We start from the raw sequence: 14,735 nt of genomic DNA, 5'->3' as shown, positions 1-14,735 counted from the left end.
TTTTTGTTTTAGTTTTCAAAAAATGAAAATTACTTTCACTTTCATTGCTCATCCTTTGATTTTAAGTATTATTTGGACTATTCAGACTACTATTCCCATTTTAAGTGTTATTCACACAACGTTTCAGCCGATGTAATCTCCAACATTCTACTGGTGTATCTTGTTGGACTCGAGAATCTTTCTGTCAAACTTAGGAATCTGCACAAAATTTCCAACAGAATGCTTTATTTAACCCGCGGGGGTAGCATGCTCTCATTCTATCAGACGTCTTAAGTAATCAACAATAGTATTCTTAGTATCACCCACACTAATATTTAAACCTTCATCCTCTAGAAGAGTGTCATTTACAACTGAATGTAACCTAGTACTTTATCCGTTACGCCACAGATCTATGCAGACAATTCTAGTATGAATTTTGGGAACCTTAAGCCTATTTTTGTTTTTAGATGTACAATCTTACGACTTTATCACTGGAAATCGTTACATATTATTACAGATTCCCTTTAAGAAATTTATTAAAATTTAGCCCTATTAGTAAATTGAGAATAAGACAGCCGTGAGCATTATTCCAGACTTCCTATTTGTTTGAATACTCTCATTGCCATTTGAATTATGACAAGCCTACTTACATTGCTTCATAAGTAACTAAATTGACTTCCATTTAAATGTTAATTACTGATGACCAACTGAATGAATGTGAATTTTGCTAGTCTGCAAAGCTAAGGTTGACTTTGTTGACTGGGTTTGAGTCCCACAACCAACATTACTACCAGTTCCAGCGCTAATGATTGTGTAAGCATGAAACATTAGTGTCTACAGGTATCCAAATTATTAATATTTATTGATAAAATACTAAATAAAAATTACATTTAAGTTTACCAAAATGATCCAAGATGGCAAAACTAAAGTATATTATAAATATTAAAGAATTAATATTTATAAAGTAATCTCAACCAGATGTAAAAGCTCGATAAAACCAAATAGGAGATAGAGCTTATAATAAGAGCAAGTAGTTAATAAAACATGTTAAAAAAAACACTTTGAAAAAGAGTTAAAAACATATTTAATTTTGAAAAGGAAACACTAAATAAATGGATAGTACTTAATCCGTGGAGTTTCGAAGAAATACTTTGCTTCTCATCAGAGGGTAGAATTTAGCAAAATGCAAGATCGGATGTTTTCAACTCTTTTTCAAAGTGTTTTTTAACATGTTTTATTAACTACTTGCTCTTCTCACCTGCTTCAGCTTGTGTCTTTCCGTTACCTCTGCATTGTACTGGGGCATTAGAATACGCCGACTGCCCCCCTGCAGAGGGTAAAAGTCCCTCAATGGGGATCATGGATATGACGTTAAACTATATCCAGTGATGAGGCCCCAACTTGCGGGCTTTGGGGAGTGTGGAGCCACCCTTTAATTACCATTGCTCCCAGGTCCACTCTGACCCAGAGTGGTAGTACCTGTTAGGGTCCCAACTATGGGTTAAATAGAAACCGACTTGAAAACAACAAAAATATTCTATTAAAAAATTTTTTCTCCAAAATCACTGGATTCGGCATTAAATAACCTGAAAAGGGTTGATATGCCGTAAAACAAAAACAACCAACCAACCAAAATCTGCATTGTACCGTCTTCTACACATTCTATTTAACTACATATTATACAATGCTTCAAGCAAACTACATCCACCTCTTATATATATATATATATATATATATATATATATATATATATATATATATATATATATATATATATATATATATATATATATATATATATGCACGTTTCATTGAAGAGCAGAGACAACTCTTGCTCGTTTCTCTTACAATCCACTTTTTTTTTTTGACAGGCTAGTTTCCGAACGTTCTGTTCAAGTGTAAAAAGAAATTCGTGAACGTTTTCGACCTCCGTAAGTCGTCCTCAGGCGAGTGATGAAAAGATAATAAAAAAAATAAGGGAATGAATTGAATGGAAAGACGATTAAAATCGTTTAAAATTGTTTAAAATACTTAAAAACATTTAAACATGCCATCCACTTCGTATCGAACTTGATTAATGTTTTTTTTTTTTTTTAATACAGATTAACAAGGCTTCAATAATTGGGAGGTCTCATCACTCTGTGATGTATGCCTCTCAATTATTGAATACGGATTCAAATTATTGAATACATATTTTTAATACAGATTAATATTATTATTGAATTATTAAATATGTATTTTTAATACGGATTACCAAAGCTTCAATAATTGGGAGGCGTACATCACTCCTAATTATTGAAACCTTGTTAATCTATATTTTAAAAAAAACACTCTGTGATGTACGCCTCCCAATTATAAATCATCATATAAATAAACATATTTCCACATAAATACACACACACACATGCACACACATGCGCGTTTGTGTGTGTGTTTAGAACAGTAGTCTGAATACTTCAAATAATCCAAATTATTAATCCTCACCTAGATTTTATTTTGCAAATACCTGAACTGCTTGGATATATATGCTTAAGCGTGAAAAATGAACATAAACACTAAAAATGATTTTATTTTTCTATTAGATTGGTTATAAAATGAATGATTATTTTTTCTTAGAAACAAAAGAGATGGTAATAATGTACTATAGTTAACAGTCAAGAAATATATATATATATATATATATATATATATATATATATATATATATATATATATATATATAACAAATAATGTGTACCAAGCATAAGAAAATTATTTTACGTTTTTACTTTGCATTTTTTTTTTTTTATCAGATCCTGGAAAGTATTTTTAAAAAATGTCTGGCCATGTTAGATCGGAAACTTTGAGATACTGCAATTTATTTTGAAATAAAGAAAAACTTTCAAACAGTTTCAGTAACTTAAAAATATACAGAATGCGTTTGGTAACAATTATTATTTGTAATTTTTTTTTTCATTTTATTCGTTTGTTATCTATAAGATATAAAAGCTAGCAACCATATTTGACGCCAGCCATTTTGGATTATTAGACTATAAATCGGCATTTACAGACGCAATCTTAATATTGAATTTAAAAAATAACTTTTAAACATTTGAAGAAAATTTTAAACCATGCAGGTAAGTACATTTTCTTGCATTTGGTAACAGTTATTTCTTGTAGATTTTGTTTGTTTTCAATTTCTCGGTTGTTAAATATACTACACCATTGCCAAAAAAGATGGTTTAGAATTGTGTTAATTTAAAGATGGCCGAACCTACCTTCTGTTTGAGCGATTTCCAGGCTGAAGGTTATTTCCCAACGTGATTTTTCTTGACGGCCGAAACTGAAATTGTGTGCTGCAGGAAAATTCAAGTGAATTACATTAAAAATAAAAAAAAAAATGACTCGTTGTTTTTCAATGCGCTATTCTATAACATGAAAGCAGAAATGACGAGACATAAACCAAATGCTTACACTGAAATCGTTCCCGTTGGGCCTTTTTTCACAGTGAAAAGGTCGCTGATAAAATCGTCAGAACTGTCTTGGAGGCAATCCATTAAATCTTGACCAAGTTCATCTCGGTTCTTTTCAAGAAATGAATATGTGTTGTACCAAACCTACAAAAAAAAATATATAAGCCAGTCATGTGATTGCATATGTCAACCTGACAACGTTAGGGTGGGACAACATTTTATCTACTTCTCCATATTGTATGAAGTATTACAAAAGTTATCCCAGAGAAACGGTGATAACTCAAAAACTATCTGATCAGGTTGAAATTTTGCTATCAAAAAAGATCAGATCCATAAATCAAATTTGGAAAAATTGTTATTTGAAATTTTGGTGCTTATTCAGATTAGCACTAATGGTGGCATTGAAAATTAAAGAAAATACAGAAATGTCTGTATGATGTATGTGCCAGTCATGGGACGAAGATGAAAAATTTCAAAACTAACGTAATTTGATTAAATAGTTTTATCTTTATTCAAGAAAATGAAATTAAAAGAAATTTTTTATTCAATTTTCACTCCGAACAAGGCACAGAACTATTTTGAAGTAAGGGGCTACTATCGGGGACATAACGACATTATGAAGGGAGATGAGCAGCAAGATGTCTGTTCACATTACACTTGAACTTCTGCATGTCAGTACAGTTGAGAAAGCAGAATCCCGGGAAGGAGTTCCAAAATCTAGTAGTTTTAGGGAAGAAACTATTGGAATAGAAAGCTTTCAAAAAAGTCTAACAAATCAGTAGACAAGGGCAGACAACTCTAATGCATGTAGAAACTGCCAAAATAATAACTGATTACCTCCCCTTATTATGTTCTCTAGAAAAACATGACCTCGTTTGTCACTTTTTTTTTTTTTTTTTTTTTTTTATTTTTTTTACACAGTGATCACCACTTATCAAGGCCCGGAAGCCACTCAGGGATAAGGGTTATTGTAAGTACATCACGTTAGTGAGGAGATTTTATGAAGTGTTTAATTAGGGGGGCGGTTCATTAGGAATTTGTTAACATTAGACTTGAAGACATCCAAGTTGTAGTCCAGTATCAGTCCAGTTATCAGTAGAAAACAACAAATTTGTTTTTCTTAAATAAAAAAAAACTACTTGATTAATGTTTTGTTATTTTTCGAATATAAAATCTTCATTCTGTGAAAAGCACAACATTAAAGTTTTTCTTTATCTTTGTTTATTATTATAAATGCCAATATGAATAAGCATAAAAATTTTGGCCATGACCAAATTTTTCATGGTCAAGATTATATAAAATATGGGACGTCATTGACTATAATATGGATCAACTAGTGAGTCTCTACAATGAATAGGATCAAAGATTGCATGTTGTACCAAAACCTAATATATGAGAAATAAGAACATAACTCAATCTTGAGGTTGCATACCTCCATCTGACAATGCATGGATGTGCGAAACTTTTTTATCAATTTATATCAGTTTATCGATGCTCGACACAAGAATTGCAACTAAATCTAAAGAATAAAGCAATTTTTGCTCAACTTTTACTCCTCTAGATCTGCCGTGTTCTGTCTACACCTGTTTATATATAACAGACTAACCACATGGAGGATGTGGCTCTTCGCCAAGTACGGACTGCCATTCACTATTGAGGGGCTGTATTTTACACACCTTGTAAAGATGCTGCTCCTCTACGGCATTATTTTGATTTACATCTTGTAGAATGTGAGTCTTAAATCTTGACCAAGTTCATTTCTCTTCTTTTCAAGAAATCTTGAGACTGTATATTATATATTCACTGCAGCCGGTCGGTCAAATATGCTTTTCAGTCTATATAATTGCTAAACCGACTTTTGTCACTAATCTACGATTTATACACATTGTCAGCAAGTAAAACACAACATAGCTGACCCATAAAATTATATTTTGTTTTTATTTCACACCAACAAACAGTTTGGGATTTAAAGTTAAAACTGGTGTTTTGACACCTCTGAAGACGCATAGAGTTGGTGTGAATGTTGGTGGTGAAGAAAAAGTGTCAGCTTGTTCTATGTCTGATCACTGCCTTGCTTCCTGTTTGTGTCGATTTATATAAACATTCTTTCCCCCTGGAATGTTTAATACTTCCCATTGTTTCAAATCCTTTGACTGATATCTTCGCACATATTTCTGGTAAAATTATGCACGCCAATAGACAATGGTGAGTCTTGCATTCCTCAAATGGAATCAATCTGAATGTTTGCAACTCATCGAATGCCTCTCTTCCTGGGGTCACCTGCCAATCCAACATCCATATCTCAACCTGACAATGTAAGGATGAGTCAAAGTTTTATCCAGACCTAACTTCTCCATTATTGTATCAATCATTTCTGAATTATGCTATGGAAATGTCGATAACTCAAAAACTATCTGAGTCTCTACAATACTCAAAACAGAATCAAAGTTATCGTCAAGTGACTTTTATCTTTTTCGTAGCCTTTACTCTTGACTCTTGATCTAGATATGTAATAGCACTACTACTTGTGATCACAACAAATCGGTTACAACAAGCCACCATTGCAATTTTGAATATGTGCTTAATTTATAAGTTTGTTGCTGATTTTTGCAAACATTAAATTTCTTTGCTGGCTCAAAGGTCATCGCTCAGGGTAACTGAATATACTATGGGAGTTGATAAAAAGGAAGCGCCCAAAAGATGCTTTCTTTTGGTCAGAATAAAGTAATTTCAATAACTCTATGTTGCATGGACCAACTCCCAAGCTTCTCCTTTGGAACTAAACAAAGACCCTCTTGGGACTCTGGCCCTGAGTTTGACTTCGACGAGAATGCACAAACATCCACCATGCTCTGCATCAGATGCACGTGTACTTAATATAACACACACATGCGTGCACACGCACACACACACACACACACACACACACACACACACACACATCTACATAAATATTTTACCTCTTGCCAGGACTGACAACATATCGGCCTGTTGAGTGAACCTGTTGCATTTTCACAGTGAGGAAGTTCGAGAGTCCTGGAACGTTTACCATTTTTTATACTTGTAACTAGGCACGGCTGGCTGTCCATTGGAGATTGCAGTTTCATCACTCGCTGGAGTGGCAAATAAGGATGGTCACGCCCAACATGACATTATATCGATGCCTGTGAGTTAGAATTTCGACCCTGTGGTTGTCATGACAGGGATTCGAACCGTAGAAGAGGAAAACACGGCAAAAACTTTATCAGAGGAACCGATCACATGTGAACTTAAGTGGCGGTATACTACTTAAGGCTGTCTGCTATCGCCTCTACTTTATGTCCTTGCATTCCGCTACTTCGCAGGCTAAGGCATGGGGAGGCAAGTTTGGTCTTTCGTAGAATCACTTTGCCCGGTGAAGAATTGGCCAGAGTCTCTGTGTTCACCAATGAAGTCACCACATCAAAATCCACCACAGCAAGTCGGTTGATCTGTGGTTAAGCGCTTGGAATGGTGTCACCACCCTCCCGACTCAATTCAACAGGACGGATAGCCTGGTTGGAATCCTTGGTATATGGTTCTGACAGGGCGTCCAGCTTAAAAAGAATTGGTCAGAAGTGCAAAATATCAGCAAACTCTTGCCTTTGAAAGAAACTTTCCTTAAAGGCGTGCGCCATGTACATCTTCCCTCTAATCCCTTACTGACTGGCTGTACTTCTGCATGTGAAATACCTGAAGGCTCTCCAGCACCAACTGTCCTCGCTTCTTTAGGACAAGAAGAGGCATTGGGTTGACAGACAGGTCTGTGTTCAATGTTTTTGTGTAGGAGGCTTGGGAATGTTCAACTTGAAGCGTTATTGAGATGCCGAGATCCTGGCTTTCCTGAGTCAAACATTGATGAAGCAATCTACATGGAATTCAACGATTGAGCCTTTCCTGAACTCATCCTCAATCATTCAGTCAAGGATCATCGTAGGCTGACGGACGACATGCAGTTCCTCAAAGAGGGACAAGCTGCGCTCAAGAAGCTTTCAAGGTCCAGCGACCTTTTTCTAGCTTTGAGAAAAAACACCAGGGGATTAGTGAAGGGGAGTCACTGCCGATCTGCTTGTCGGGTGACTGATGTTATTGGAAAAGGAGATCTACTCCCAGTGAAGTTGGATGCTAGGCTATCTCAACTTTTTTTTCCTTGACCTGACGATTGACCTGGTATGCACTACCCCTCAATACCATACTACACAGTTCCAGATTAGTGGATTTGCTCAGGTGTCCCCGTTTTTGGGACTCCATCAGAAGAAACGCCGGAACACACTTACTTCAAATGCAGCGAACTCCAGAGGTACTGAGACTATGTCAACGATGTGATGGCTTGTATCGATCGCGAGCATCCTCGCCCGCTGAATGTATCCTACATCATCCATGTTGGGCTGCCATAGGACGGGGAGAGATGGATGGGATTTCTAGTGATCCTAACTGTAGCGAGAATGGTGGTGTGAACATCTGAATGAAGACCGAGAGGTTGAATCTTTTGTTGATCAGGATTTGATCGCGTTCTCCAAACACCAATTGAATGTCAAGATCAGATGTGACAGGAAACGATTACGTCCCACGGATTTTGAGATAAGATGGATTAAAGTAGCGAGCTTGTTTGTATGCAGGGGAGTCAAGCTTGAATAAATGTTCCCTGCTTGAGCATGGCGCAGGCAGTTCCTGGTCAGACCCCAGACCCTTTAAGGTAAGTTTTTTTAGTTTCTTAACTAGGTGAGTAAATGCCCCTGAGAGGAAAACTCCCCATTTTTTCTATTCGTCCCTGGCCTCCCCCAAATTCCATTCATCTTAGAAGGACATCACATACTCCTCAACTTCCCCATCCTATTTCTTCATTCCTATCTAGATTTCAGATCGACCTGCTTTTTTTCACTTCTCATTAAGCCGGAAAACAGTGGGTGGTCTACCATTTAGAAACTGTTGGGAGAGCTTTACTAACATCGATTTATATTTTTTTGTTTTTCCCTACTCTCCGCCAATGAAATCATTTTAATAAAAACGATCTATTTATTTATGTTCATATTTAATTAAAAGAAATTTAAAAAAAAAAAAAAAGGAAGAAAGAAAAATAATAATAAAAAAAGAAAGATTTAGGAATCTTACGTAGGGCGACCCTTGGAGTGAATGTAGTATTATGGTGATAGACATATATAAGGTACAGTGACAAGGAGATCCATAACCCCCCCCCCTCTCTCCAACACTTTTGAATGGTCTAGTACCTAATTTCTTTTTCTTTTCTTTTTTTTTCAGGAATCAATAACACTTTCAAATATAACTTATTAAGCAATGTTAAAAGTTCAAAGGGAAGTAACTCTAATCGAAAAAGGCAAGCAAATCAAAAGGGGGGGTAACTTTGATTTTTAAAAGTGGAAAAACACCGTAAGCGGGGTTTCAATCTAAAAATAATTTATATTTTTACCATCTTTATGAGAAGATAACGGTAGTGATGAAGGGATATCAAGATGAACTTGTAGCAGTCATAGATTAAAAAAAAAACTTATTTTCTCATACGGAGAACTGTCACTGCTAGGTGATTTAGTTACTAGGTACGTGGAAAAATGGACGAATAAAGAGGGGGATATAGTTTTGAAAGACGATTTATCATAATTTTTTGTAGGTTTCCAGATAATTTTTTTTATTGTATTTGAAAGATTAGAAACTAAAATTAATTTTCAAAAGAAAAAAATATTTGTACACATAAAAAAAAAAGTCATGAAAAATGTGTTCACGGCGAGCTAACCAATCCAGCTAAATTTTGAAGTTAAATAAATCCATTGTAAAAATCGTTCAAAAGATTAATAAGTTGCAGGAAAGAGAAAAGGGCATCCCCCACTAGCCTACATAGTCTATTTTGAACTCTGGCAAGGCAGGATAAGCTGCTTCTAGCAGCTTATCCTGCCCAGATGTGGCAACTGTACTCCATTCTTGGATGTACTAACTTGGCTCTTATACAGGTAGAGAATTGCATCAGCAGTGAGATATCTACTGGAGTGGTAGAATGATCCCCCCATTTTTCCAGCAGCCTTGACAACGGATTTGATGTATGTTTTTCATTTTGTGAACTGAAAATACCCCCACACTATTTTCTGGGTATTTCTGTTGGAAATACTTCTTACACTATTTGTCAGATAATTATGTCCATTGAAAATAATGTATACACATTTTGTTCAAGTTCTTCTGCAGGTTCAAAATAAATTCTACAAGCTTAGAAATTAAGCACAGATTCAAAATCGCATACTGCAAGTTGTCGCTGCTGTTGTTGATGTTGTAGTGTTGTTATTTGAAAACTTTTCTCGAAAAATGTTTTTTTCTTTTTCATATCAGTGCACATGCACTATTTTCTTATTTTACAGTTCCAATATTTATTTACCTCTTCTGAGGGAGCTTGGACAAAAGGTTTGGTCAGGTATTGCAAAGTCAGCTCACTAGGTGAAGTATACTCTGGCCTACAAAAAATGCTTGTGCCACCTCATTGGTATTCCCCAGTAGAGGCGTTTTAGACAATTAGCAATAAACTAATCCCTTTTTAAAGAGAAGGGAAAGCCTGGAAGGGTGGACCACTTAGGACTAAACATAAATCATACCTCAGCATCTTCACTGAAGCATATATCTATTTAGGCATTCATAAAAGATCATCGCTGACGATTTTATCCCCAACCCCCCCAACCATAACCATCTGGTTCTCTCTCTCTCTCTCTCTCTCTCTCTCTCTCTCTCTCTCTTTCTCTCTCTCTCTCTCTCTCTCTCTCTCTCTCTCTCTCTCTCGAATCACGATCAGAAAGGTGTTTGTAGAGTTGCTCCCTTGTGGAGATCTGCTTCCAGATGTGAAGAGCAGCTCATAGTGCTGCGCTTCAACCTTGCATCATACATGCAGAAAACCAAGTTCTCACAATCGTTGTGGAAATATTCAAATCCATAAATTGTATTTGTATCTTGCTTGCTGGTCGTTCCTCCTCTATTTGTTTCTGTCATAATCTTCATAGATTGAGGATTTGCCATGTTGGAATCAAAGCTCTTTGTTTACACATTTGAAAAGGACTAAAACTATCAGACAAATGGAAGACAGAAGAGATTTATTCAATTTGATCTTTGTTCCAAACTTCTGACTAGTGTGTGTGGGGGTAGGTAGAGAGATATTGATAATCACTGATTATGTTATCGTTAGTCCATCTCAATACTTACGTCCATGCCTCACGTGCTTCCAAAAAAGATTGTATATCTTCTCTTTGTACTTATCCAGAACCTGACCCAACATCTTCCAGTAAGTTATGATGAGTAGCTGGAAGATGCCGACGGTATTAGCCAATCAGCAATCGGCTGTCAGCAAACACCAATTTCAATGAAATCTTGAAAATCATTGCCACAAGGAAAAATTTTTTTAATTGAAAATAAATTACAGTACGTGGTGTGCACGACTCCCTTCGGCTAAAGATTTGAGAACAACACATATCAACATAAAACCTTTTGAAGTAATCACTCCTTTTAAAAAATGATTTAGTGACAATAAATGAAAATGAGGTAAAAAGAAAAGCTCCTTCCTCCTCAAAAAATGATTAAGCGACAATAGATACTAACAGGAAACGTTATAATAGTGATATTCAAAAATCGAAATATTGAATTTCAAGTAAAACCAAAGGCATCTACTTAATTATCATGCCACAATAATGAACATATCCAAAAATTACGAAAAACGATGAGGTAGAAATTTATTTATTAATAAAAAACAGTTTTCAAAGACCATTAGTGGAAATTGAGCTTTGCTAAATTGGCCTAAGATTTTAGAAAAAAATTATCTCCCTTGTTACAATTAGAACCCTCTGATTTATTTTTTGAATTGAAAAGGAATTACAGCATGTTGCATAGAGGACCCCCTTTTCCTAAAGATTTGATGACAACAAATATCAATAGAAAATCTTTTGAAGTAAAAAGAAAAGCTCCCTCTCCTCCAGAAAAAATGATTTAACGACAACAAATATCAATAGAAAATCTTTTGAAGTAAAAAGAAAAGCTCCCTCTCCTCCAGAAAAAAAAGATTTAATGACAACAAATATCAATAGAAAACCTTTTGGAAAAAAAAAAGTCTTCCCACCTCAAAAAAAAAAAAATCGTTAGCAGAAAACAAAAATATTCATAACTGTAACATGATAATTAAGTAGATAGCATTGGTTTTACTTGAAATTCAAAATTTCAATTTTCGAATTTTGCTCTAATAACTAAGAAGCACCCAAAGTTTTATATACGTTTCTTGATGTAAGATATTAGCATAGCAATGCCAAAGTTATTGCTAATCAACGATTGTTTTCATTGTTGTAATATTTGTAAATATAGAATGTTATAGCAAAATAACTATTTATAGAGAAAATTATGTTAAAATGTTTTAATAGAAAAGGATGTAGAACATAAACAATAATTTAAAAAGAGTATAATAATTTAAAAAGAGTATAATAATTTAAAAAGACGTTGACCTGCAGAGTCTGACGTAGTCTTACATAGAGGTCATTTTAAAGTGGCATGGAATTAGCTAGGAATTTGGAAAAGACAGGATGATTTGATCAGTCAAGAATCGGGAGTGATAGAGAGTGGATTGAATCAAACGGTGATGGCTCCCAAGAGAGGAGAGTAGAATGTGTTAGCCTAGGACCAGCGGCAGCTTTTCAATGGGGGAAACATCGGTAATAAAAGTTGCTGAAAAGACAACCCAAGATTATTTACCTCTTCTGAGGGAACTTAAACAAAAGGTCTGGTCGGGTATTGGAATGCCAGCTTACTAGGTAAAATGTACCTTAGTAAGAGCGCTTCAGATAATTAGCAACAAACTAATCCCTTCTCAGAGAGAAGATAAAGCCTAGGAGGGTGGACCTCCTAGGACTAAACATAAATCATATGTCAACTTAATAGAAACAAAGCCACAGTCTACACAGACTAAAAATCTAGTATCAGAACAGATACTACACTTTATTCTTGAACAAAAGGCAAGTGAATTCTAACCCATATTGACTTATATATTAGTTTTTTTATTCGAATCCTTTGATATGAGTAATTTGTATATTTATTTGTTTATTTGTGGATTGTTATCCTCATCTTCATAGCTGTTGCTGTTTCACCATGTTCAGAGTCCATGGCGTAGTGGATAGACATATGAATCTCTACGGTTCCAGGTAAGCATTGTCTCAAGATAGCAGTTTCAATCCAACCCAAAGCAGGTCAGATGATTAGTTGGCCAAAAACGTGAAACAACAACAATTATGGAAGACAGTAATTACTGGGGATACAGTTAAGAGACTTAGCATTCCTATCTTGTAATGGTTAACCACCTGAAGAAGGCCACAGGATAATTTGGGGAAACAACAACAACTATGAAAATGAGGATAACAGTCTGCAACTAAATAAATAAATATACCATCTTGACTTGCCTTACACTTTTTTCATGATATAATAAGTACATTAAAATAAATTGCACTCAACCCCTTTTTTCTAGAAGACTATGATCATCAGAAAATGTCATAAAGAAGATATTGCATAAAACTTACCTCTCCAGCAAAATGCTGAATGGCGAAATCTCCGTTGGCTCCTTCAGAAGCTTTGTAATAATTATATTTACCAAACGAAGAATTCATTTTTTCCGCCAACGATTTGTAATTCCTTTCTTGTAAGATGGATTCTTCGTTGATAATACTCAAAAGACAAAATGGTGGCTGTGCAAAGAAAAAAATAATGGTTTAAAAAATCCTAGAAGAATTTTATTGAATGTGTTAGGATATTTCCACCCCCCCCCCCCAAAAAAAAATGCAATCATATTGGCACTTGTGCGCTATTTCTTTTTTACAGGGGCAGACAAATGCAATTTCATGACCAAATCGATAATTTCATAATAATAAATGTGTGGCTTTTGTTTTTTAAAATAGGTTTTTAAAAATTATAATAATACAAATATAGTTTTTTTAAACACAAATTAGATTAAAAAAAAATTTTTTTATAACAAAGGTAAAATTCTGAAATTTTTGAATACGTGTCTTTTTTGTTGAGAAAGTTTTTTTGTTGCATATTTATTGAATTAAAATAAATATAAAAAAACTTATAAACACAAAATAGAGTTTTTTTTGTGCCTAATGTACACTTGTCAGCCCTTGCTATGCACTCTCCAAGTGTCCATATTGAAAACCAAAAAGTTGTACCTTCGCACTAGTGGATGCTGAAGTTTCAATCCTCAATGCGAGTTAATTAATTAAGACTTCTATCCAGTCATGACAGAATGAGAGCACTGGAAACAGACATGCATTTTCATATTCATCCTCCAAAAAGTTCAGTTTGTTTACTGTCCACACAATTTGAATAACACCGCATGGCCAAGCAATAGGGAATCAAAACAAATAATGTTACACCTATGTAAAGTAAAAATATACACCGGAAATGCATCTAAGGTTAGTGTATTTATTTAAAATAATTATTATTTAAAACTTATAAATTATTTATACTGATGATACTGGATTATATAGCCAGCATATAGCATATGATGCTAGGTTGTCAAGGATCCATGAGAAAGCATTCCAAATTATAAATGTTTGTGAGGAGGAATAGCCCTCGGTGATGTGACTTTTTGTTTTTTTGGTTTTATGAATATGTATATTTTGAGCACGTATGAACTGCCCTTACTGAAAAAAAAAAAATAGTAAATAAACTGAACCTATTTTTGGATGAACGTAAAAATGAGTGTCTATTTCTAGTCAAATGGTATAAGCTCTTATGCGCAGATTATCATATAATGATTAGATCACTCTGACAGACGTTAAAAAGCATTTAAAAAATAAATGTCTAAATTTCAACAATATTTCTCATCATTAAAGCCGAATGGATTTGGGTCCTTGCAAATGAAGCCAGAGATAGCTTTTGTTGGCAGGTTCAAATCTATCCATTGGTGTTAATCGTGACACCCAACACTGATGATTTTCGAAAGGATGAAACACTAGTGTCTGTAAGTATTTAATAATTATTATAGTAAATAATTATATATATATATATATATATATATATATATATATATATATATATATATATATATATATATATATGTTTTATTTTTTATTACCGTTTTATCTGTTTGGTTACATATGTTTCAGATGTTGGACCATGTTTACAATCCAACAGCTTCGTCAGACCTTACAGAAGACTTCACAGATAAAACGGTAATAAAAAAATAAAACACATATTTGCTCTGCAATAGTATTGAGCACTCTCTTCAGGCTTTTACTAATTACCAGTTTTACAATATATATATAT

At 34.4% G+C, this 14,735-nt stretch overlaps 1 protein-coding gene across 3 annotated transcripts in view; it reads right to left on the bottom strand.

The window, feature by feature from the left end:
• LOC145259769 (chitin synthase chs-2-like) overlaps window positions 1-14,735 on the bottom strand; it is a 298,156-nt gene that overhangs the window by 155,863 nt on the left and 127,558 nt on the right. For all 3 annotated transcript variants that reach the window (XR_013864204.1, XM_080117512.1, XM_080117511.1), the window contains exons 11-13: window positions 12,989-13,153; window positions 3,433-3,575; window positions 3,237-3,314 (exon numbers count right to left, since the gene is read on the bottom strand). Coding sequence is in view for 2 of the 3 variants with exons in the window: in XM_080117512.1 (XP_079973638.1) it covers window positions 3,237-3,314; window positions 3,433-3,575; window positions 12,989-13,153 (386 nt within the window). In the remaining variant the exon portion in view is untranslated. The remainder of the gene's footprint in view (window positions 1-3,236; window positions 3,315-3,432; window positions 3,576-12,988; window positions 13,154-14,735) is intronic.

This window comes from Euprymna scolopes, chromosome 35 (assembly GCF_053919585.1).
Source record: "Euprymna scolopes isolate OS-2025 chromosome 35, ASM5391958v1, whole genome shotgun sequence".
In the NCBI taxonomy this organism is placed as follows: domain Eukaryota; kingdom Metazoa; phylum Mollusca; class Cephalopoda; order Sepiida; family Sepiolidae; genus Euprymna; species Euprymna scolopes.
Note: the sequence above shows the minus strand (reverse complement) of the source record. Positions and strands in the feature narration are given on the sequence as shown.